Here is a 27,423-nt window from a genome sequence, read left to right as displayed (position 1 = left end):
GCACGAGAGGCGTTGTACGTGATGGAGGGTTAAGCACAAAGAAGTCACTCATTTCTGCTAGTATCGACCGAAAGCCTGCGAGTATTGTTAACGATAGAATGCTGAATATTACTTTGCATTCACCTCCTGCTTTGGAAAACAGTCTTAGAGCGCTGTGGCATACAATTTCTCGCTTGTTGGTAAACTGAGCTTGGGCAAGAACGAAACGAGAGCCGAAGGAACGTGACACAACGCATTCAGTACCCTGCGTGCCGTGCTGCCGATTGCCGCGAAGGAGCCGCCATGGTGACCCGTATTGCTTTCCTTGTGTTAATCCATCAGGTGTTTACATCTAATATGCAAGGTAAGTGGACAAAGCATTCATCAAGACATAACACCTGTATTTATCGTTTCAACTCTTATTTTCAATGGTCTTGTTTCTGGAGGTGTTCGTTTCTATACTCTATTGGCATCTTATCGTCAACAAAATAAGTATAGTATTTTGCGCATAAATGGGAGGAAAGAAGCACCATCATAAATTTAATGGCCCTTAACCACGCGCTGGAAACCATAACAGCTGTAAAATATCGAGAAGTAAGCGCCAGAAAGAATCACATAACAGAAGCAGTTGTAAAAACATGCCGGACTGGAAAGAAGCTTAAGAATATGGCACTCATTCAGGAAACAAGTAATTTATGAAACTGCATCTTCGACAGATTATTGGATACTGCTCGTCAGACTATCTTCGTTACAAAGTAGGGTTAAAAGAAGAGATAGGAAACAGCCAGGACGAGCAGTGTGTCAAGTCTCCGATTCTTATAGTAAGGAGAGCTCATCAAACCATACCAGTTCTAAAAAATGGTTCAAATGGCTCTGAGCTCTATGGGACTTAGCTTCTGAGGTCATCAGTCCCCTAGAACTTAGAACTACTTAAACCTAACTAATCTAAGGATATCACACACATCCATGCCCGAGGCAGGAATCGAACTTGCGACCGTAGTGGGCGCGCGGTTCCAGACTATAGCACCTAGAACCGCTCGGCCACTATGGCCGGCCAAAACCCTACAGGCAAACGCCCTTCGTTGAAGGGTTAACCAATAAAAACTGTCAGGAAGACAGAGGCAACATATTAATTACTCCAACTTAGATTCAGCAAACTGAGATTGGCTGGGTATCTTTCCCAATGGCAAAGATATCTCTCCAGCTTTGGAAAAGTGTGGAATATATAACATTATTTGTAACCATCACAAATTCTTTATAGGTCAGTATCTCAGAGCAAAATGTACTCGTCTGAAGAAAACCATACAGATTAGAAACTTGGAAAACGAGACTCTACTTTTGCAGATCACCTTCTTAATGAAGGCCTTAGTTACAAGGTGACACAGGACATATTACGCCATATCCATAGAGGAAGGAAGATGGACTATCTTTAAATAATGGAAACTAATAAAAACATCCATCAACTGAAGCTTATACTGAATGAACAAACATAGTTCACTCACTCGCCACTTGTGACTGCAGATACTATTCACAATACCGTTAAAGCCATGTTGTAAATTACCCCTCTTACTCACATTTCCCATTATCCTTTATTTCAATTACTATAACTTGACTGGTTACTTTCAAAAAAATTTACCTTGTGGAATCATAGCTGCCACATTCACCTGCTTAATATCAAATATTATATCTCATCTGTTTGTAATTTAAGACCTACTGAAGACAAGATTCTTTTTCAGTTACATCCTTGAAGCATATCACCAATGTTTATTCTTCAATTATTTTCTTCTGTGTATAACTGTCGTAATTTCTCTATAGTTCACTAGTTAAATAATAATACATCGCATTTACACTGAAATAATATGTATTGTTTTATTCGTAATTCTAACATCAACATTTTTCGCTTCTGGAAATGTAGATACCCAGTAGGTACACTAGGTCAAAATCTTTATGCCCAACAAATCACACCCTCATTTTTGTACCAGATGATGTTGTAACATCGGAAAACCGGGTCGTGTGACAAATAACATGTAGTGATCTGTCTGTTTCATTCATAACTGTCCAGATGAATTAATTTGAAATAAAAGAAACAAAAACTGTTTAAGAGAAACACTTATACTGTCTTCTGCATTAATGTGGTATACAACTTGTATAAAGTCACTTGTAATTGCCCATCATCTACTTTGTAGTGCACTATAACTTATAGGAATATTAATCATTTCGAAAACTGTTTCTTAGATGTTCACTTACTAGAAACCCATTCGTAAAAATACTTAATAGCTGCATAATTAGACTACTAACCCCCCCATCCCCCCACCCCATGAACCATGTACCTTGCCGTTGGTGGGGAGGCTTGCGTGCCTCAGCGATGCAAATAGCCGTAACGTAGGTGCAACCACAACGGAGGGGTATCTGTTGAGAGGCAAGACTAACGTCTGGTTCCTGAAGAGAGGCAGCAGCTTTTTCAGTTGTTGCAAGGGCAACAGTCTGAATGATTGACTAATCTGGCCTTGTAACACTAACCAAATCGGCCTTGCTGTGCTGGTACTGCGAACGGCTGAAAGCAAGGGGAAACTACGGCCGTAATTTTTCCCGAGTGCACGCAGTTGTACTGTATGATTAAACGACGATGGCGTCCTCTTGGGTAAAATATGCCGGAGGTATAATAGTTCCCCCTTCAGATCTCCGGGCAGGAGCACGTTGTTGCCAGGAGAAAGAGAACTGGCCTTCTTCGGGTCGGAGCGTGAAATGTCAGATCCCTTAATCGGGCAGGTTGGTTAGAGAATTTAAAAAGGGAGACGGATGGGTTCAAGTGTCGGTTTAATAAAGTATTTAAAAAAATAGGAATGCTGGTAAGCTTCAACGAACAGCATAGTGGACGCATTATTGTGGCCAAGATAGATACGAAGCCCACTCCTTCCACAGCAATACAAGTTTACATGCCGACTAGCTCCGCAGATGACGAAGAGATTGATGAAATGTATGGTGAGATAAAAGAAAATATTCAGATAGTGATTGTAATAATCATGGGTGACTAGTAGGGAAAGGAAGAGAAGGAAACTTAGTAAGTGATTATGGAATGGTGGTAAAGAATGAAAGAGGAACTCGCCTGATAGAATTGTGGACAGAGAATTACTTAATCATATCTAACACTTGGTTCAAGAATCATGAAAGAAGGTTGTATACCTGGAAGAAGCCTGGAGATAATAGACGGTATCAAATAGATTATTTAATCGTAAGACAGAGATTTAGGAATCAGGTTTTAAATTGTAAGATATTTCCAGGCGCAGATGTGGACCCTGACCACAATCTATTGGTTATGAACTGTAGATAAAAACTGAAGAAAGAGTAAAAAGGTGAGAACTTAAGAAGATGGGACCTGGATAAAGTGAAAGAACGGTAGGTTGTACGGAGTGTCAGGGAGAGTATTAGAAAACGATTGACAAGAATTGTGGAAAGAAATACAGTAGGAGAAGAATGGGTAGCTTTGAGAGATGAAATAGTGAAGGCAGGAGAGGATCAAGTAGGTAAAAAGACGAGTGCTAAAAGAAATCCTCGGGTAAAAGCAGAGATACCGACTTTAACTGATGAAAGGAGAAAATTTAAAAAGGCAGTAACTGATGCAGGCAAAAAGGAATACAAATATCTCAAAAATGAGATCGACAGGAAGTGCAAAATGACTAATCAGGGATGGCTAGAGGACAAATGTAAGGATGTAGAGGCGTATATTACCAGGGGTAAGATAGATACTGCCTACAGGAAAATTAAAGAGATCTTTGGAGAAAAGAGAACCACTTGCATGAATATCAAGAGCTCTGTTGGAAGCCCAGTTCTAAGCAAAGAAGGGAAAGTAGAAAGGTGGAAGGAATATATAGATGGTCTATACAAGGGATATGTTCTTGAGGATAATGTTATGAAAATGGAAGAGAACGTAGATGAAGATGAAATGGTAGATGAGATACTGCATGAAGAGTTTGACAGAGCACTGAAAGACGTAGGTCGAAACAACGCCCCAGGGGTAGACAACATTCCATTAGAACTACTGACAGCTTTGGGACAGCCAGGCCTAACAAAACTCTACCATCTGGTGACCAAAATGTATGAGACAGGCGAAATACCATCAGGCTTCAAGAAGAATATAATAATTCCAACCCCAAAGAAAGCAGGTGTTGACAGATGCGAAAATTACCGAACTATCAATTTATTATGCCACGGCTGCAAAATATTAACACTAATGCTTTATAGAAGAGTGGAAAAGCTGGTAGAAGCCGACCTCGTGGAAGATCAGTTTGGATTCCGTAGAACTGTTGGAACACGTGAAGCAATACTGACCCTACAATTTATCTTAGAAAACAGATTAAGGAAAATCAAACCTACGTTTCTAGCATTTGTAGACTTAGAGAAAGCTTTTGACAATGTTCACTGGAATATTCTCTTTCAAATTCTGAAGGTGGCAGGGGTAAATACAGGGAGCGAGGCTAATTACAGTTTTTACAGAGGCCAGATGGCAGTTATACGAGGCGAGGGGTATGAAAGGGAAGCAGTGGTTGGGAAGGGGGTAAGACGGGAATGTAGACTATTCCCGATGTTATTCAATCTGTATATTGAGCAAGCAGTAAAGAAAACAAAACAAAAATTCGGAGTAGGAATTAAAATCCATGGAGAAGAAATAAAAACTTTCAGGTTCGCCGATGACTTTGTAATTCTGTCGGAGACTGCATAGGGCCTAGAAGAGCAGCTGAACGAAATGGACAGTGTCTTGAAAGGAGGATATAAGATGGACATCAACATAAGCAAAACGAGGATAATGGAATGTAGTTGAATTACATCAGGTGATGGTGAGGGTATTAGATTAGGAAATGAGACGCGTAAAGTAGTAAATGAGTTTCGCTATTTGTGGAGCAAAATAACTGACGTTGGTCGAAGTACATAGGGTATAAAATGTAGACTAGCAATGGCAAGAAAATCGTTTCTGAGGAAGAGAAATTTGTTAATACGAAGTACAGATTTAAGTAACAGGAAGTCGTTTCTCTAGGTATTTCTATGGAATGTATCCATATATGGTAGTGAAACGTGGACGATAAATAGTTTAGACAAGAAGAGAATAGAAGCTTTTGCAATGTGGTGCTACAGAAGAATGCTGAAGATTAGATGGGTAGATCACGTAACTCCTGAGGAGGTATTGAATATAATTATGAAGAAGAGAAATGTGTGGTACAACTTGACTAGAATAAGGGATCGGTTGTTGGACATATTCTGAGGCATCAAGAGATCACCAATTCAGTATTGGAGAGCAGCGTGGAGGGTAAAAATAGTAGAGGGAGACCAAGAGATAAATACACCAAACAGATTGAGATGGATGTAGGTTGCAGTAGGCACTGGGGGATGAAGAAGCTTGCACAGGATAGAGTATCATGGAGAGCTGCATCAAACCAATCTCTGGACTGAAGACCACAACAACAACAACAATAATTTATAAAGTTTTTGGCCACGTTTATCTCATGAAAGCTAAGAGTGTATTACATACACTCTGCTCATCGGTTACATTCTTCACCCAGAGTCTTAGCAAGTGCTGCAGTTTGATTGGGATTACATGTATATAGGAATAGTCTTTTGTAATGTTGTCTAACAACAGCAATAAACTAGGCTTGAATGACCAATGTTACAGACGCATCGTCAACTTTGATACAACCCACTGGATGTAACAGTGATTATATCTAACATGTTCCAGCGTACTCGGAACGTACACTAATACAGATAGAGAGAATTAACTATCAGAGCAAGTAGATCCTTTATACCTTTCATAGATCACAGCTGCACAAAAATGACACGAATTATTCCTCAGGACAAGGTTAACATAGCTGATAGTAGAACCATCCAATTTATAATGATCTGTTTGTACTTTCTGTTTAGTTTAATATATCTCTTCACTTCTGCACATGCAACTGCCTACGAACTGTTTTGATTGACCAATCAAACGCGCAGCCTTGGTTACAAATGCTCTACGTATATCCCGTTTAGGACATAAGACCATTATCAAGTGTCTACTTCCAAGTAGAATACAAAGAACAGTATCTAAAAGTAAGGACTCGACAGCTAATCTTAGTGTAATTATGCATTATCTTACAACTTGTTACATGTATACCTATAATGTATATCCAGAAAAACGTATAGGACTTACTGAGCAGGATTTTTTTTATTTAATGAGAAATGGTAAGGTTATTTATGATTGTAACATTTCACGTTTCTTTGATTATGTGACATCGAAAATTAGACTTCTTAGACAAGATTCAGCTTTTAATTTCAGTATGTTCTCTTTATTTGGTTTTAATCTTTCTGCTGGTTAGTAAATACTGCACACTTAATGTTCAGTTTCAGTCAGATTGCCGTTATATATATCTGCTGCTTCGAAAGAATTTTTGTCAGGTGTACTATTATGAATTATCCTACCTCAGTGAATATCGACCAAACACTTAAAAACATGAAAGTGTATCCAATTAGTGGCAGAATTTTAAGCATGATTAACATCTGCATGATATTGCAAGTATATAACAAAGAGAGATAATGTTGCAGACGGCCTGCTGAATTATAAAAACAAATTTGATAAGGGTTTGGTGATATGTAGGGAAAGAAAAGGAAAAAAATTAATAATCATGGGTAAAGGCAAAACCGAAACGAGCTTACTTAACTGCAGACCCATAAAGTATAAGTAGTTGTAAACTGTCGTACCTCAATGATGAATGGATAGAAGAGTAAGAGTTGAATGTTACTAAAATTCTGTGGATACAAACATAAGTTTTATATATTAAGCGTAGAAAGATTTTTAGCGGTATTACTGGTTGCGCCAGAAGCAGTTACCATCGATCAGTGACTATTTTTTTCTGTCTGACCGCAGTTTGGAAATAACGTGTTCGACTTTGCAACTGAAGTTGTGAATGATTGTATCCTAAGTGTAAAATAATTCCCCTCACTGTTAATATTAAACTCATTTTGAAAGTTATGTTATGTCTAAGATTTCAGATCATTCTCCGTGCGTCTTTACTTTGTAGTGAAGTACAGATACAACACAGAGTACCTGTGTTTATATTGTATACGTTATAGCGTTCCATGCACCAAGTAACACAGTTTTCAGGCTCCTATTAGTGTCCAAAACGAGCTAATTCCACAAATACACTCCTGGAAATTGAAATAAGAACACCGTGAATTCATTGTCCCAGGAAGGGGAAACTTTATTGACACATTCCTGGGGTCAGATACATCACATGATCACACTGACAGAACCACAGGCACGTAGACACAGGCAACAGAGCATGCACAATGTCGGCACTAGTACAGAGTATATCCACATTTCGCAGCAATGCAGGCTGCTATTCTCCCATGGAGACGATCGTAGAGATGCTGGATGTAGTCCTGTGGAACGGCTTGCCATGCCATTTCCACCTGGCGTCTCAGTTGGACCAGCGTTCGTGCTGGACGTGCAGACGGCGTGAGACGACGCTTCATCCAGTCCCAAACATGCTCAATGGGGGACAGATGCGGAGATATTGCTGGCCAGGGTAGTTGACTTACACCTTTTAGAGCACGTTGGGTGGCACTGGATACATGCGGACGTGCATTGTCCTGTTGGAACAGCAAGTTCCCTTACCGGTCTAGGAATGGTAGAACGATGGCTTCGATGACGGTTTGGATGTAGTGCACTATTCAGTGTCCCCCGACGATCACCAGACGTGTACGGCCAGTGTAGGAGATCGCTCCCCACACCATGATGCCGGGTGTTGGCCCTGTGTGCCTCGGTCGTATGCAGTCCTGATTGTGGCGCTCACCTGCACGGCGCCAAACACGCATACGACCATCATTGGCACCAAGGCAGAAGCGACTCTCGTCGCTGAAGACGACACGTCTCCATTCGTCCCTCCATTCACGCCTGCCGCGAAACCACTGGAGGCGGGCTGCACGATGTTGGGGCGTGAGCGGAAGACGGCCTAACGGTGTGCGGGACCGTAGCCCAGCTTCATGGAGACGGTTGCGAATGGTCCTCGCCGATACCCCAGGAGCAACAGTGTCCCTAATTTGCTGGGAAGTGGCGGTGCGGTCCCCTACGGCACTGCGTAGGATCCTACGGTCTTGGCGTGCATACGTGTGTCGCTGCGGTCCGGCCCCAGGTCGGCTGGCACGTGCACCTTCCGCCGACCACTGGCGACAACATCGATGTACTGTGGAGACCTTACGCCCCACGTGTTGAGCAATTTGGCGGTACGTCCACCCGCCCTCCCTCGTGCCCACTATACGCCCTCACTCAAAGTCCGTCAACTGCACATACGGTTCACGTCAACGCTGTCGCGGCATGCTACCAGTGTTAAAGACTGCGATGGAGCTCCGTATGCCACGGAAAACTGGCTGACACTGACGGCGGCGGTGCACAAATGCTGCGCAGCTAGCGCCATTCGACGGCCAACACCGCGGTTCCTGGTGTGTCTGCTGTGCCGTGCGTGTGATCATTGCTTGTACAGCCCTCTCGCAGTGTCCGGAGCACGTATGGGGGTCTGACACACCGGTGTCAATGTGTTCTTTTTTCCATTTCCAGGAGTGTACATTTCAGGTTGAGTGTCAGCTGTTTTGCGTAACGTTATCCTTCATGTAGAGAAACTTCAACATGCGGCCTTTAAATTGTTGTGTTACCTTCAGGAGCCTCAGCGCCAGAGTGACAAGCTGCTGTTTGTGTTCCAGTGAGCGCCGTGGTCGACTTGCGACAACCTGACCTAATCAGACATGGCTACCCTGTGAGGAAAGCTGAGCAAGAATCGGGTAAGAAACAATTAATCTGGAACTGGAGACACCTAAGCGTAGTTCTTGAATAAAAAGGACCATGTTTTTAGCAGTAATGTGTGATGCCAACAATAAGTTAATCATGCTACTTACGATGAGACTATACAATTATATAACACTAATACTGCCTCATACTCCTCTGCGTGAAACACTCTGGTAAACGAGGTATCGTTAAACTAGTGATACCACAAGAATCAGTTCTGAAGTGTGCCTTCAGTACAGGTCTCTGCGTTGGTCACTGTTACTACATTATGATTTCTGTTCGTTTACAAGCAAGCGGAAAAATGTTTCCATATAAGCACGAAAAGGCGAATATATTCCCCCTTAAAAGACACAGACGGAAAAGTGGGGAAACAGCTGCTTCAGTCCTCGTTCAGCATTCCTCACGAAAAAGTTTAGCACTAAAACCTATTTTAACAGAGAAGATTCAAATTCTTTTACCCAGTCTTTGTTTCTAATTAAGCGTCATACTCAGCATTTGCCTCTTACTGCTACTGCCTTCATATGTCTCTCTCCCACTGTCTGCTTGTTCTCCCATTGATCTACACTGTAGAGTATATCTCACTGGCACTGCATCCTGTCTCGCCCATACTGTCTCCTTTTGTCTTTCTTTCCCAATGCCACTGTCTCCACCATATCTCAGCAGCTCAAACCTTTCGGGGGTCCTAATTATTTTTCGCCAGTACCCACGTGTTTACAATTTCAGTCCAAAACGCGGTCTCCCCTATACCTACGTGTTATAGTTCACCGGTCTGGGAGGGTCCAGACCCCACAAGCCTACGTATGTTCTCCAATTAGTCGTATTTTTCATTTCTTCTCTCCCTTCTATCTTTTGCTTCCACTGCTTTTATCTCCATCCATATTTCTTTCTGTTTTATTGCCACTGTTTCTTACTGACCACAAATACGTCCTCTCTCTTTGACGTTCCACCGCTGTTGTAATCATCTTTCCCTTTTACTCCCACTTCCTCTCCCATTATCCATGTCATCACTCTTTCTCTCCCAATGGCACTGACTGCTCTCTCTTCCACTGTCACTCTCTCTCCGCTGCTCTCTGTCAGCGAAAAAAGAGCCTAAATTTTTGGTGAAGAAGGCGGAATGAGGATTACGGTTGCATGTTCCGTAGTTTTCTGTCATAGTCTTTTAAAGAGGAGCACTTCCGCCCTTTCTCTGCTCCGACAAAAACATTTTCTACTGTTTTTTTTTTTTTTCTTTTCCCCGCTACAACAGGGTGTGTTGCTTGTAGAGTACAGGCCAGCAAAGTTTTGACACTTTGGTTGTGTACCTGAAAGCATTTATATCTTTGAAACACATGAACAACAAATGAGTAAATGTAATATAAGGTTAACACAAAATCGTTTGCCTTAGAGTTTTGTGATACTTCGCTCACTGTTCGCAGTTCATCGGAAACAAGCAGCTTCTGAATTGTATTTTGGAAGAGCAAACATGTTGGTAGAAGTATTTTTTTACAGAATTTTCAGTCTTTTCAGTTTTACAAAATTTTTTACAGTCATTTTAAGCTATTTTAGGGGATGTTAAGGCGCTTTTGAGCCCTTTTTTTTCTCTCACTGCAGTGTCACATGGTACATATTTGTACAGGGGTGAAGTTTCCAGTATACAGTAGGCCATGAAGTTTTATTGATGAAAAAATGCTGATGAAAGCATACTTTGGTGGCCTCAGAACCCTTATGAAGACTATAGAGCCCTTTCAGTGTGTTCAGTACGCCCCAGGCCGGGTATTACGTGCATGTTTTACGTGTGTAAGTATGGTAACTTAGAACCTCTGGATTTCAGCAATTGATAATATTTTGGTAATTGTGGTAAGTTCCTATGGGACCAAACTGCTATGGTTATCGGTCCCTAGACTTATACACTAGGGCAACACACACACCCATGCCGAGGGAGGACTCGAACCTCCGACGAGGGCAGCCGTTTGAACCGTGGTAAGGCGCCCAAGATCGCGCGGCTATGCCGCACGCAAGTGATAATATTATCAGAAACATCATTTTTATAACATGTGGTAATAATGCGACGACATTCCATGAGTAGAAATTATAGAAGGGGCAATCTGCACAATTACCCAGAAACCTTGATTTTACGTGTTTCATGATAACGTATACAGGTTTTTGAAAATGGGGAAATGACGTTTCTGTATGAATGTCTAAATAATATAGAGTTAAAATTTGAGCTGTTTTGTATGGTTAGTTATTTAGATAACTGCAGCCCACGTAGAAAATCTACTAAAAACCTGTTTTTGCGGTTAACTTTAAACATCTACATCTAGGTAACGGGTAATGATGTATAAAAACTTTCAATGTTGCCAATGAACACCTTCTTAAGAACATACGATAAAAATTTCGATGATGTGCCTTCTACAGAAATTATTGCAGTCGCCTTCTCCACAAATGATAATTTTCGAGGTTTTCTCAGGAGCTGCCCATGAACAAATGCTGCTTTTAAAAAGCGTCTGAGGGCCACCCTAGACTGCACCTAGTGCAAAAGAACCAAACGATTTGCTCAGTTTGCCTGGTCTGGAGGAAGCGATGCCTCTCTAAGAAAATGCACTGGCTTTATTTTATGGTGGCTTCTCAAGCTGCTTGTTTGCCTGCGAGTCTGCTGTCTGATAAGCAGCCACTATGCTGGCACTATGTGGCCAGTTGTTGACCGCGACATACCCAACAGCGCCTTTCTTCTGCATTCACCACAACACGACACTACACGATTGTGTGACAGCTAGCTACTGCTGCGTCAGGCAACCGCTGCAAGGTCGGCGGTCGACAACCAACTTGCTTCACCAGCCGTCAGAGTCTTACTGAAACAGGGAATCCGTCGGGTATAAATTTCGGTGTAGGGTGCTTGTTAATCTCTATGAAGCCGCTTTGATGCAAAATCTTTATTTTTTTAAACATGTTGGTCTATATTTGTAATGATTACAGCATTACCCTTATTTGCCTTTTCACTATTTCATCATTTTAGTTCTTGTTAACTCTTGCTACGATTAGCAGCTTTTTAGATACACCTTCCAAACTGATGATTCATCTTATACGGCCTCCTTAGTCTTGACACTTACGCATTTCACATGCAGTGCGTCTTGGTTGCTTTATTGTAACGCTTCTTTCTCTAATGACTTTTTTTTACTTCATTGTTACATAAAGCGCTAATCAAATAATAATGCATTCCTTTAGACAGGAACTGTTATTCAGTATCATCAAAGCACTGTCTGCCAAATTTAAAATACTGTCGTGTATTTTGTATACCGATTACCATACGTTTTGCCTATTACCATTTTCTGATATAGGTATACGACTTTTTTTGTTATCTCTGATGTTTACGGTTCTCTGTACTTTAGGTTTGTTTCCATGCGCTATACAGCACTCTGAAACTGGTTGGGGGATAGCGTATGGACTAACTGGATTTAATCGATAGCTTTCGCCTTTACATTTGCGTTCGTTTATCTTTGTATCAATCCTTAATCTCAATCTACATCCCTAATTTTACAGTTTTATGCAACACTGGTTATGTGATTTTTATATTGCTCTGGATTATTGTTCCCGCATACACTGAGGGGGCAGATGTCAAGAAACGGCGATATGCACATGTGCAGAAGATGGCTGTAGTATCGCTTGTTTTTATAACTCAGCAGGCCGTTTGCAACATTATCTCTCGTTGTTGTATGCTTGCAATATCAAGCAGAATTTATAGAGGATTTCCAAAGAGTTTTATATTATTTTCAAACGTAATATTTTGTTAGACAGCATATTACATACAACATTCAGACTTACTGCAGTTCTCTGAGCTTTCAAAGCAAGTATTACCTTTGACACGTTCCTAGTGATGCTATGTAACTACGTATGGCAACTTCATGGTGATGCTATGATGTCATCAAGAACAGTCACCACGTCATTTGTGCACCGCACCTGCATTCCAATGGAGTCTACGTCCAAACACATACTAATGGTGTGCTGTTAATTGTCAAGGAATTGCACACTAAGAAGTGAATCAAAGTGTGAAGTATATACTTTAATTAACTTTTGTCTCTGTTAGAGTGTTCAGTATTGAATGTCTGACTTTGCAGTCTCACTATCTCTGCATTGACCGTTTTTTAATACCACAATGTTTGCAAATTCCATAAATCGTACCTCTTACGGGAATCAAGGTATATCAGCTTACAAACGTTTGTATGAGAATACGCAGGTGTAAGGGGTCTCCATATACTTATAAAGAACACTATATCCCTTCCCTCATGAACTGTATGTAAATAATTCACTATAGTTCACATTAACAGTAAATACTCATAATACCAGAGGAAGAAATAACATTTTTTACTTCACACTAAGGTCATCTTTAGCACAAAAGAAGGTGCACCGTGCTGCAACTAAAATTTTTGATCACTTCCCCTATGACTGAAAACATGTGGCAGATAACAAACTAAAAAAAATTTTCCTTGAAAGATCTTCTCTTCTGTAGACGAATTTCTATAACTGTAATGTGTGAAACGTGGCGGATAGAAATTACCAATATCTCCGTACTAAAAAACATGATTTTCAGTGTGTATCAATATTTACAAATTAATCATGAAATAACTTGAAGGCCATTATGAGATAATAGACGTTTTTTATTTGTCAGTGTTCATTACGTTATCATCTAATTTAGTTTTCAGCAACCCGTGCTCGCTCCCCGGGCAGACGTAAACTTTCATTTGTCGAACGGTCTGCGTTAATCTTGTATGCGATAAGCAACTTTTTAACTACATCCAAGGCGAGAAAGACATAGACGAGGACCTACTTAAACCACGCATAGAAAATCGTATACGTTGTCTGCCAAAATGTTCTATATTAGACCTGATGATGTGCAGTTGACTTGAATTTCTGGTACCTATCACAGCAATACAGCCCATCGAAAAGTCTGGACCACACTAGGCGTAAGCTAGAGCGTTTAAAATTTTGTGCTGTTGAGCAAAATTGTGAAGTAGACTTAGGGCAAGTGCGTCGTAAAGTCGTCTGCAATATGTGTTGTCACTAGGTCGACGATCGTATATGACCCTGTTACATAGTTATTAAGTTCGTGAAATCTGTATCTGCAACAAAAATACAGTGACTGATTGTTGAACTCCTGTTCCTTTTTGAAGTATTCTATTGGAAAGCAGTCCCTGTTGCCTCTTCCGAATGGCCCCCTCCAAACCTCACGGCGTGGCAGAACAACTGGCAGTAGGCATGATCTTTCAATGGCAGAAGAATGAAGTAGAAACACATCACTTATGTCCCAAAAACTGCTTTCTTCGCAGTTACCGCTGTTTCGAATTGCGTATAGGAACAAGACGGGATTTGGCTCCATGATACTGATGCTTCTATATCTTAGGCATCGCATAATGAGCCCACGCGGTAACTACTGGAGGGAGAACCGCATTCTCTTATCTTTCTTTGTTCTGAGAGTAGCCACGATACCGGGTGATAATATATCTTCTGGTCCCGAACATATTGTGCCTGATATACACTACACTGCCGGGAGAAGTATTGAAATGTTGTGCAACCCTCCATACATGAATGTGGCGATCAATCCGCTGACGTGGGATGCTTTGACATATGAGGTGAATGTGTTTAGTCGATCTCAGTGTTACTCATGTCCTTGCACCAAACTTACACCAGTTTTCACGACTCCTGTCTGCATCTACACACGGTGCTTGGCGGAGGGTACCTTCTACCGCTACTAGCCGTTTCCCTTCCTGGTCCAGTCGCAGATGTATCGAGGGAAAAACGAGTATCTATATGCGTCCTGTGAGCCCTAGTTTCTCTAATCTTAACTTCGATGTCCTTACTTGGAATATATGTTTGCGGCAGTAAAATGGTGCTGCAGTCAGCTTCAAGTGACTGTCCTCTAAACTTTCTCAATAGTGTTCCTCGAAAAGAATGTCGTCTTCCCTCCAAGGATTCCCATCTGTGTTCCGGGATCATCCCCGTTACACTTAAAAATGGCTTTGAGCACTATGCGACTTAACTTCTGAGGTGATCCGTCGCCGAGAACTTAGAACTAATTAAACCTAACTAACCTAAAGTCATCACACACATACATGCCCGAGGCAGGATTCGAACCTGCGACCGTAGCGGTCGCTCTGCTCCACACTGTAGCGCCTAAAATCGCGTTACACTTACATGTTGTCGTAAACTACCGGTAAGTAAGGTAGCAACTCGCCTCTGAACTTCTCAGATGTGTTCCTTTAATCCGCTCTGGTGGGGATCCAAAATACTCGAGAAGTACTCAAGAATAGGTCGCACTAGCGTCCTACAAGCAGTCTCCTTTCGCAGATGAACCTTATATTCCTCAAATTCTCCAAATGAACCAAAGTCCACCATTCGACAACCCTACAACAGTGCTCGCATGCTCATTTCATTCAAATCGCTTTGCAGCGTTACACCCAGATATTTCCACGACGCAGCTCTGTCAATCAGGACACAACTGATGCTGTATCCGAACATTAAGGATTTCTTTTTCCTTCTCACCCTTATTAACTTAAGTTTTTCTACACTTGGAGGTAGCTGCTATTCATCAGACCAGTTAGAAATATTGTCTAAGTGATGTTGTGTCATCATGAAGCCACTAATCTTCGACTTCTTTCCGTACATAATATCATCAGAAAACTGCCGGAGATTTCTGCCCGCCCTGTCTGCCATATCATTTATGTATACATAAAATAATAGTGATCCTACCACACTTCACTGAGACCTCCTGACAGTACCCAAATCTCTGACAACGCGCATGTTCCGGAAACTTCCAACTGTTGACTGTGATTAGCAGCTGCGGCCGTTTTCGGTATCTTTATTAAAGTTCAAACTTAATTCGTCGAGCATATACAGTAGAGCAACTGGGACACCAGTTAACCGATAGTGTTCAGTCAGTGAATTTACATTAGCGCGTCATACACTTCCGCTAGTGGCCGCTAGTTATTTGATGCTGCATCTCTTTTCCTCTCCCTGCCGCAACAGGCAATCAAGTGCTTGAATTCCAGCCGCCAGTAGTCACTACTAAGCGAACCCGGACTCCCTAGCCGCGCGGTCTCAGGCGTCTTGCAACGGTTTGCGCGGCTCCCGCCGACCGAGATTAGAGTCCTCCCTCGGGCATGGGTGTGTGTGTTGTCCTTAGCGTAAATTAGCTTAAGTTAGATTAAGTAGTGTGTAAGCCTAGGGATCGATGACCTCAGCAGTTTGGTCCCATAGGGAGTTACTACAAATTTCCGAATCTCGTGCACGGCAGTGAATCGCGCCGACCTCTCAGCTCCGGAGATCGACTCTCATTTCATTTCAGCGGCGAGTCAGTGTTCGCTTGTAACATCGTGCTCAAGTTGTACCGTTAGCAGATGCGAATAAACGTAAACGCATTGTTCTCAGTATTTCCGATAAACTTAAAATAATAGGCTACATGAAGTATAGTACTAGTTGATCAAGTGTACCTAAGGGACATGGAGTTGGGCACGCCACAGTATCGTATATTGAGACGGACGTTGATGCCGTTACAAAAATGGAATGCAAGTCGTCTTGAGAATGAAGATTGAAGCTTTCTTTTTTTTTTCTTTTTTTTCTTTTAATGCAGGTACATAGAAAAGGACTACCAATAAATGGCCCTTTCATTTGTGAAAAATTGCTTGAAGAAAAAAAGAAATTCCGTGAGGGGTGGGGGGAGGGATATGGGTAATACTCATTTTAAAGCGCCTACCAGCTTCCTCATACGTTCCAGACCTAGACGTGGAACTGGAGTACTGGACATTGAAGGTGAAAAGCTTTTGGCTGATACTGAAGCAGCTAATGGGTCTTTCAGTAACTTGACTGCTAAGCAGAACTATAGCAAAACCAGTGTCTACAGTGCACACGTAACTGGTTGGAATTGGAAGAAAATACCAACAAATTCCCTAGTTTACAAGAAAGAAATGTCAGCACGTGCGTATAAAGGAAGCATATCTAGCGTCAGTGTTATAGTATGGGGAAATGCTACCGGAATAAGTAGGCTATCCTTACTGATTATAGGGAATTCTATGAACCCGGTGTGACTTACGGAACTAAAAAAACTGCCGGTCACCTACAAGAATCAAAATAAGTCATTGGAAACAAACATGTTTACAGAATGTTATAGCCCTGTAGTGATCCCTGAAGTTAAAAAGCATCAGCATATAATTGTCAATTTTGGGAAAGTTTTGTTGTTGATTGATAGTACCCCAAATCTTCCCTCAAACCTTTATCAGTGGAAACTTTAATGTCTCTTTTCTTGCATCCGAGTTCAGTGCTCCAACCGATGCATAAAAGGAGAATTGAAAGCTTCAAACGGTAATAAACAAAGGCGCTGCTGCGTATAGCTCAGTTGAAGAAGGATGTGAAAAACAGTTCTACATCTACATTCATACGCTGCAAGCCACCCAACGGTGTGTGGCGGAGGGCACTTTACGTGCCACTGTCATTACCTCCCTTTTCTGTTCCTGTCGCGTATGGTTCGCGGGAAGAACGACTGTCTGAAAGCCTCCGTGCACGCTCGAATCTCTCTAATTTTACATTCGTGATCTCCTCGGGAGGTATAAGTAGGGGGAAGCAGTATATTCGATACCTCATCCAGAAACGCACACTCTCGAAACCTGGCGAGCAAGCTACACCGCGATACAGAGCGCCTCTCTTGCAGAGTGTGCCACTTGAGTTTGCTAAACATCTCCGTGACACTATCACGGTTACCAAATTACACTGTGACGAAACGCGCCGCTCTTCTTTGGACCTTCTCTATCTCCTCCGTCAACCCGACCTGGTACGGATCCCACACTGATGAGCAATACTCAAGTATAGGTCGAACGAGTGTTTTGTAAGCAACCTACTTTGTTGATAGACTACATTTTCTAAGGACTCTCCCAATGAATCTCAACCTGGTACCCGCCTTACAAACAATTAATTTTATTTGATCATTCCACTTCAGATCGTTCCGCACGCATACTCCCAGACATTTAACAGAAGTAGCTGCAACCAGTGTTTGTTCCGCTATCATATAATCATATAATAAAGGATCCATCTTTCTATGTATTCGCAATACATTACATTTGTCTATGTTAAGGATCAGTGGCCACTCCCTGCACCAAGTGCCTTTCCGCTGCAAATCTTCCTGCATTTCGCTACAATTTTCTAATGCTGCAACTTCTCTGTATACTACAGCATCATCCGCGAAAAGCCGCATGGAACTTCCGACACTATGTACTAGGCCATTTATATATATTGTGAAAAGCAATGGTCCCATAACACTCCCCTGTGGAACGCCAGATGTTACTTTAACGTCTGTAGACGTCTCTGCATTGATAACAACATGCTGTGTTCTGTTTGCTAAAAACTCTTCAATCCAGCCACACAGCTGGTCTGATATTCCGTAGGCTCTTACTTTGTTAATCAGGCGACAGTGCGGAACTGTAATGAATGCCTTCCGGAAGTCTAGGAAAATAGCATCTACCTGGGAGCCTGTATCTAATATTTTCTGGGTCTCATGAACAAATAAAGCGAGTTGGGTCTCACACGATCGCTGTTTCCGGAACCCATGTTGATTGCTACAGAGTATATTCTGGGTTTCCAAAAACGAAATGATACTCGAGCAAAAAACATGTTCTAATATTCTACAACAGATGGACGTCAGAGGTATAGGTCTATAGTTTTGCACATCTGCTCGACGACCCTTCTTGAAGACTGGGACTACCTGTGCTCTTTTCCAATCATTTGGAACCTTCCGTTCCTCTAGAGACTTGCGGTACATGGCTGTTAGAAGAGGGGCAAGTTCTTTCGCGTACTCTGTGTAGTATCGAATTGGTATTCCGTCAGGTCCAGTGTACTTTCCTCTGTTGTGTGATTTCAGTTGCTTTTATATTGCTTGAACACTTATTTCAATGTCAGCCATTTTTTCGTTCGATCGAGGATTTAGAGAAGGAACTGCAGTGCGGTCTTCCTCTGTGAAAAAAGGTGTTTAGTATTTCAGCTTTACGCGTGTCATCCTCTGTTTCAAAGCCATCATCATCCCGGAGTGTCTGGATATGCTGTTTCGAGCCACTTCCTGATTTAACGTAAGACCAGAAGTTCCTAGGGTTTTCTGTCAAGTCGGTACATAGAATTTTACTTTCGAATTCACTGAACGCTTCACACATAGCACTTCTTACGCTAACTTTGACATCGTTTAGGCTCTGTTTGTCTGAGAGGTTTTGGCTGCGTTTAAACTTGGAGTGAAGCTCTCTTTGCTTCCGCAGTAGTTTCCTAACTTTGTTGTTTTTCCCGTCCCTCACAGTTTTACTCGGCACGAACCTGTCTAAAACGGATTTTACAATTGCCTTAAACTTTTTCCATAGACACTCAACATTGTCAGTGTCGGAACAGAAATTTTCGTTTTGATCTGTTAGGTAGTCTTAAATGTGCCTGCTATTACTCTTGCTAAACAGATAAACCTTCCTCCCTTTTTTAATATTCCTATTAACTTCCATATTCAGGGATGCTGCATCGGCCTTATTATCACTGATTCCCTGTTCTGCACTTACAGAGTCGAAAAGTTCGGGTCTGTTTGTTATCAGTAGGTCCAAGATGTTATCTCCCCGAGTCGGTTCTGTGTTTAATTGCTCGAGGTAATTTTCGGATAGTACCCTCAGTATAATGTCACTCGATGCTCTGCCCCTACCACCCATCCTAAACATCTGAGTGTCCCAGTCTATATCTGGTAAATTGAAATCTCCACCTAAGACTATAATATGCTGAGAAAATTTATGTGAAATGTATTCCAAATTGTCTCGCAGCTGTTCTGCCACTAATGCTGCTGAGTCGGGAGGTCGGTAAAAGGAGCCAATTATTAACCTTGCTCGGTTGTTGAGTGTAACCTCCACTCACAGGAACTATCCACTTCTGCTTCACTACAGGAAAATCTACTACTAACAGCGACAAGCACGCCACCACCGGTTGCATGCAATCTATCCTTTCTAAACCCCGTCTGTGCCTTTGTAAAAATTTCGGCTGAATTTATCTCTGGCTTCAGCTACCTTTCTGTACCTGTAACGATTTCAGCTTCGGTGCTTTCTATCAGTGCTTGAAGTTCCGGTACTTTACCAATGCAGCTTCGACAATTTACAATTACAATACCGATTGCTGCTTGGTTCCCGCATGTCCTGACTTTGCCCCGCACCCTTTGAGGTTGTTGCCCTTTCGGTACATGCCCGAGGCCATCTAACCTAAAAAACCGCCCAGTCCACGTCATACAGTCCCTGCTACCCTTGTAGCCACTTGCTGCGTGTAGTGGACTCCTGACCTATCCAGCGGAACACGAAACCCCACCACCCTATAACGAAAGTCGAGGAATCTGCAGCCCACACGGTCGCAGAACCGTCTCAGCCCCTGATTCAGACCTTCCACTCGGCTCTGTACCAAAGGTCCGCAGTCAGTCCTGTCGACGATGCTGCAGATGGTGAGCTCTGCTTTCATCCCGCTAGCGAGACTGGCAGTCTTCACCAAATGAGACAGCCGCCGGAAGCCAGAAAGGATTTCTTCTGATCCATAGCGATACACATCATTGGTGCCGACATGAGCGACCACCTGGAGATGGGTGCACCCTGTACCCTTCATGGCATCCGGAAGGACCCTTTCCACATCTGGAATGTCTCCCCCGGTATGGACACGGAGAGCACATTGGTTTTCTTCCCCTCTCTTGCTGCCATTTCCCTAAGGGGCCCCATTACGCGCCTGACACTGGAGCTCTTAACTACCAGTAAGCCCACTCTCTGCGACTGACCGGATCTTGCAGACTGAGGGGCAACCTCTGGAACAGGTCAAGCAGACATATCCGGCCGAACATCAGTTTCAGCCGGAGACAGAGCCTGAAACCGGTTCGTCAGACAAACTAGAGAGGCCTTCCGTTCAGCCCTCGCTAACTGTACACCGGAATTAACTTGAAAGACGCTGTGTACACGCCAGAAGATGCTTGGGCTACTGTGAAGATTGGAATAAACTCCATACATCAGATGATCTTACCGCTGGAACTTGAGACCCAATTAAACAGCCAATTTGTATCACATCTAGATGGGATAACTGAACGATTATCAGAATTTAAGGATTGTGACCGGGAAAATGTCCAGTATTGCAATGTGATGCCGATGACTCCGCCCATGAAGTCATTGCCAGTGTCATTGATGACCAAAACCCTTACGACGATGAGTAAGAGCCTAGCGACAATCCTACGGTAATGGGGCTGTCCAGCAAGGAAGATTTTCAATGCCTTGAGACGGCTTTAAGTGGTTTGAAAAACAAGAACAGCGTGATGTTGGCTAGTTGCTGTTTTTATGAAGTCTGAGAAATTTAGAAGCAGAAAACCATATCTCAGCTCCGAAGCAAATGTAAATTTTGGGACTCGTTTCGTAAACTGTAGGCCTGCCTAACCAGTGACTGTTTTATATAAGGTATGAACAGTATTTCCAATACAGATAGAATATATGCAGCTTTGTGTTTAATACATACATCTGTCTCATTGCTTCATGTTGCTCCCATGGTACATTCTTTTGGTAAACCATCGGTTATCCGAAAAGTCGGTTATCCGAGGGCCGTTAGTCCCGAACTGTTTCGAACATTCGATCCTTCATTGCAACTGTCATCAGCACCATCTCATAACGTGAGCGCGACGATAAACGCAGCACGTCATAAACTATGTATAATAATCTGTGTAATCAATGTATAGCACTTTAGTCTACATTTTTCACGGGTATGTTATTGGTGTCCGATCACAGAAACTGAGAATAACCAGTAGAGGCGTGTGCTGACCACATGCCCCTCTGTATCCTCATCCGGTGACGCTTAAGGGCTGAGGATGACATGGCGACCGATCCGTACCGTCGGGCCTTCAGAGCGTGTTCGGACGGTGCTTGTTGTGTTTATATGTTAATGGTAAATGGAAATGAGCGTTTGGCGTCATTGGCAGGGGGGACCCTTACGGGGCAAGTCCGGCCGCCTTGGTGCAGGTCTTATTACAGTCGACGTCACACTGGGCGACCTGCACGCCGGATTGGGGGTGAAATGATGATGAAGACAGCACAACACCCAGTTCATCACGCTGACCACTCAGCTATCGGGGCGGACTATGTTACAGGTGAAGCTTTGCGAGCAAACAGTGAAGTGTCAGTTGTTTATGTACTAGCCTTAATTGTTTTTCCCGTGCAGCCTGAAAAAGAAACATTGTTGTATGTGAGGCAGTAATGTTTTCTCGCTGTTGTAGCACTTATTCTTCTATCTTGTATTATTCACCTTTCAGTCACACCAGTTTGTAGGATTTTCTACGATTATCTTGATCAGCTTTCTGGGGTAAACATGTCACTGCGACCAAACCTGTAGCTTTAGTGGGAGGTGAGCACAGCATCCGTTATGTTCGAGAAGTGTTGGGAACTACATCTGCCACGTCTAACAGGACAATAAAGAGATAGACTTAACCTGGAGGATATGCACGGGAACCAGGTATTGGCTCGAGAAAATCAATATCGGTAAGTGATGGCTATTTATTACAAGACCTCCGTAAACGTCTTAGCACCGCCGTTAAAGCACGAAATCGATTCCACGAAGTTCGAGATGTTAATGTTAATGAGAGAAAAGTCCGAAGGAGACTGGAAGCGCCTATTTTCAGTGCAGAAGACCTGCAGCGAGCCCAGAATTCACCAGATGGCATCGCAGTGCTGACTACGTTCCGCAAGGTAATATCGTGGCTGAAGAGTACAATTTTTGGATGAAGTGATGCTAGCCGATGAGTCGCGGTTTTGCCTTCGATAATCTGACGGTGGAAAGCAGCTCTGGAGAAATCCTCGGGAAAAGGTATTAACCCTGCACATTCTCGTCCAGAATCTCTTTTACAGGGTGTGGGCTGGCCGCTGTGTCCGAGCGGTTCTAGGCGCTACAGTCTGGAACCGCGCGACCGCTACGGTCTCGGGCTCGAATCCTCTCTCGGGCATGGATGTGTGTGATGTCCTTAGGTTAGTTAGGTTTAAGTAGTTCTAAGTTCTAGGTGACTGATGACCTCAGCAGGTAAGTCCAACAGTGCTCAGAGCCATTTGAACCAGGGTGTGGACAGGAATCAGTGCCACCTTAAGAACGGTTCATGTCTTTGTGGAACATGGGAGCCTTACAGTACGTCTGTTTGCGCAGGAAGTCCTATTGGAGGTTACTGTAGCTTCTGTTCCATTTATTCGTGATGGTGTTACACTAATGAAAGACATTGTACCGCCACGTGATGCGAGAATCAAGCAAGAGCTCTTGGACAAACTGGACATTCATGCTGTGGCTTCACCTACTCGAAATCCAGAGTCTTACCGAGCACGTATGGGTCCAATTGAAGGCAATGGCAAGTCAGCACTATTCGGATATTCTACATGACCTGCTGGTGGCCATCCTGAAAGCATCGAAGGAATCGGAGATGATTCCTCATGAAGTCATTGCATTATAAATCAGGATAGTGCCTGAAGGCTTGGATACAGTGGTTGTTGCAAGAGAGTGCAATGCACGGTTTTCAATATGCAAAGAGACGTCCCTGAGGTGAAGGTTGATGTGTAGAAAATGAAAACCGTGATGTACTGCTTTCATGAGCTTCTTCAAAATCTGCTTGAAGTGTGAATTCATTAGTATTACTTCCCAGTCTCTTGCTTAAATTGTTTATAATCGTCAACGTTTTTCAGTGTTAGACACATCGATGGGACTGTGCCACAATAATTTATAATAAAATGGTAGATTGGTGTCATAAATTGAACTTGTATTTAAAAAAAATTGCTTGCTTGGAAGTTGAAGTATCGCTTTTTTCGTGCTCGTCAGCGTATGTTTTGAACCGCAGTGGCATATCTGCCTTGATGTACCAGCGGAATTTGTTGCCGGTGAACCTAATCTATGACCTGGTCAAAATGATAGCACCGTCCAGTTTACGCCCGAGAAACGGAAAGGCGAAGTGGTTACAAGTTAAAACTCCTGTGTATTATTGTCACATGCTCAAAGTCTTACACGTCATGGCCCTACATAGCACAGTAACTGCACTATGATCACCACTTAGGTTTTCAGTAGTTCCCGCACATTGCAGCTGTGACCGCATTAAAAAAATAAATCATCTATCGTCTGCATTCTTTACTTCTGATGCTTCATTATTTCATGAAGATGTAATGTACTTTTTAAAATTGTGTCGTCCTGTGCGTACGTGGTGACTCATTTATTGTGGAACCTATCCTTAACAAATTCTTTACATCGAAGAATAATTTAAGTTACCTTTCAGCACAAATTACGCGAAGAACCTTTTCAGTCCACCATGTTTTTAAAATTCTTCTGTAGTATCACATTTTAAATGCTTAGATTCTCCTGTTTACCGGTTTTCCCATCGTCCACAACTGACAACCATACACAGCTGTGCTCCAAATTTATTTGACCGTTCGGATTAGCCGTGCGGTTTGAGGCGCCTTGCCACGGTACGCGGGGCTCCCCACGTCGGAGGTTCGGGTTCTGTCTCGGGCTTGGGTTTGTTTGTTGTCCTTAGCGTAAGTTCGTTTAAGTTAGATTAAGTAGTGTGTAAGCCTAGACAACGATGACCTTAGCAGTTTGGTCCAGTATGAACTTACCACAAATTTTTCCAAATGTATTCCTTACAAGGATGAAGATCGATGTTAGATACTGTCAGTCTCCTCTTGGCCAGGAAAAAGTTGTGCCCTCTTTGAATGAGCTAATTGCTTTTTATGTCCTCCTTGCTTCGTATGTCATTCGTTATTTTGCTTGCAAGATACCAGGTTCCTTAACTTCAACTGCTTCGTGATCCCCAGTTCTGATTAATTTATCGTTAGTCTAATTCCTACTACTCCTCATTACTTCTTCAGTCTACAGAGCGCGGTCTTGAGGCTGTTGAATTCCGTACAACAGGCCGTGTGAATCCTCTTATATTTTACTGAGGATAGCAGGTTTTCATCAGCGAATGTTATCGGAGATATCCATTCGCCCAGAATTTTAATTCTACTCTTGAACCTTTTGTTTATTACTGTCACTGCTTCTTCGATACATTGACTGAACAGTAGGGCCGAAAGACTACTTCCCTGTCTTTAAAGCCCTTATCTTTCCCAAAACCAAACTGGTCATCTAACAGATCCTCAATTTTCTTTTCCATTCTTATGTGTATTATTCTTGCCAGCAACTTGGATGCATACGTTTTTGATCCGACTGTGCGATAATTCTCGCTCACGTCTGCAATCTGCAGCCTGGGGATTGGGTATACGATATTTTTCCGAAAGTCTGATGGTGTGTTCCAGAGTCCTAGACTGTACACATCAATTATAAGAGTTGCTTGGTTGTCACTTTCCCTATTGACTTCAGAAATTTCGAAGGAATGCCATCTATCATTTCTACCTTTTTTTCACACAAGTAATCCAAAAACATTAGTTATAAATCCTTTAGCAAACAGCCATTATTATTCGAAACGTAATCCTCAGCAACGTGTTTCAGGACTCAAGCTCCCATCATCTTTCTGCCTATGTTAATACTACATAAACATGCATTTCGAAAGCACACAGGGTCAAAACATAAAAACAAAGAAAATAATTTGTTCCTGAAGTCCTCGTCTTACTTTCAAAACGATAACACCAGGTTCTGTACTGCGCTTACCGTGTTACAGCCCATCCACCAATGCATTTGCTCCGTAAAGCCGTAAAAATTGTCCACATAAGTTGTCTCTCCGTGCACCGCTAATTCATATAGATGTGTACGGCTCTTATATTCCTTAAAGAATCGGAAGTTTACTGGTCGTTACTAACTTTTATTACGAGGTTATATCTGCTCTTGGGTACGCCTTTTCTTATGTCTGCTCTTGGGTACGCCTTGCAATTCAATATATGATTTCGGAATCTTTGTCTGACCATGATGCAATCCAGGCGGAATTTTCCCGTATCTCCTGGTGTTTCTCAAGTATACCGCCTCCTCTTGACGTTTTTGAACAGCGGATTCGCAACTATTAGCTGAAATGTATTGCGCCTTCTATTAGTCTTCCGCCTGTCTCGTTCCTGCCGCCACTTCCTTATTCCCCTGTAACTCTGGCTTCTATTCATTCCCCTACTATTGCGTTCCAATCCTCCATGATAGTTATCATCTCCTTTCCATATTAAATTCCAGTTCAGCATCCACAAATACTTTCCCCTGTATTCGGTTATAAATCCACTCATGGATCACAAAGTTTTATTGATCAGACCATTAATTTCGGTCAGCAATGACAATCTTCAGTCCTGAGTGAATCGAGTACATGAGACAACTGTGTAACATCGTGTGTCGATGGGACAGTCACACTAATCAGACATACAAACTTTGCCACGAAATCTAAAAATTTTACTGAGTGTCATGGACTGTATTACACCATATATGTTGAAAGTTTGAAGACATGGGACTAAGTAACATTCTTAGATTTTCCGACGAAGCTTATATAGCTGAATAATGTGACTGCCATCTATATACGCAATGAGACGAATAACATAATGTGCTGTATTCAGGTGTGAAGATAGTTATAGCGGACCGGAATTAATTACCTGATTAATAAAATTTTTGTGTTCCATAACTGGATTTACAATAAAACACAGTTTTCCTGGACCGCTTTGAAACCGTATTCTGAATATGTAGCAATAGGTCTTTCTCTGTTTCTTCATCTTCTGCTTGTAACGTGCGAACTATTTTTCTTGGCGCTGGTGTGCTGTCGATTCTGATGTGAACAAATCTGCCACTGAACTATTTACAGTAACTCAGTCTCTGTCTTATCTTTCTATCATAACGTTTCATACTCTCCTTAAAGAGTTTCTTGCTGCTCCTGACGAATTTATCTGACCATGAACCATTATATTCTTTCCATTCCAGTTCACTGGTTCTCACTCTATCTAGACTGCACCTTCGTATTTCAGCTTTTAGTTTATCTGCCTTTCCTACCATGCAATGACTCCAAAAATGCTACCCTTTCGTTGACTATTCATTTTCTTGTGTTTATGTCCCACTTAACAGTCCTCTCCCTCTTGAATCTTTTGTCAGTGGATAAGCCATAATGACATTTATTCAATTACAGACAAATTTCCTCTGAATACACGTTTTATATCTCTCATGCAGTGGTTTCCATTGCCTTCTACATCTTCATGCTGTTGACTACTACTGGTTCTCGCACCATTTAGAACCGGTTCCCCAAACTAAGAGCAAGAAATTGCCATGATACTCTGTCTGCTTCCCCACTCTCGTTGACAAGGCAATTGCAGACCGAGGATGGCTCCTTATACCGTAAGTCTTCGGCTTCCATTGGTGATGATTTTTATGCAAAAGTAAAGCGGTGGGGGGTTCGAACTTGAGTCTCAGGGAGGTTTAGTAGGAGCCAATGAAGCTACCAATAGATCACGAGTATTGTCCACAAAGTTGTTGAAACTGCTTGTTAATGTGGCATGTATCCACGTATCAATTCAAAATAAACATTGCTTTTCCTTCTTTTGTAGCAGATATTGAAATCTCAATCGAGTTCCTCCTTCCGTAATTTAAAGACCATGACGCATCACCATTAATGTGGACAGAGCTTGAACGAAAGTGAATTGTGGGCTGTCATCGCTGTATTGTCGTAAGACGTGTGAGAG

The 27,423-nt window shown here is 42.4% G+C and overlaps 1 protein-coding gene across 1 annotated transcript in view; it reads left to right on the top strand.

The window, feature by feature from the left end:
• Positions 1–282: 282 nt before the first annotated feature.
• Positions 283–27,423, top strand: part of LOC126355551 (membrane-bound alkaline phosphatase-like) — a 194,374-nt gene continuing 167,233 nt past the window's right edge. The window contains exons 1-2 of the mRNA XM_050005909.1: positions 283–343; positions 8,704–8,781. Coding sequence (XP_049861866.1) covers positions 283–343; positions 8,704–8,781 — 139 coding nt within the window. The remainder of the gene's footprint in view (positions 344–8,703; positions 8,782–27,423) is intronic.

This window comes from Schistocerca gregaria, chromosome 3 (assembly GCF_023897955.1).
Source record: "Schistocerca gregaria isolate iqSchGreg1 chromosome 3, iqSchGreg1.2, whole genome shotgun sequence".
Classification (NCBI taxonomy): Eukaryota; Metazoa; Arthropoda; class Insecta; order Orthoptera; family Acrididae; genus Schistocerca; species Schistocerca gregaria.
Note: the sequence above shows the minus strand (reverse complement) of the source record. Positions and strands in the feature narration are given on the sequence as shown.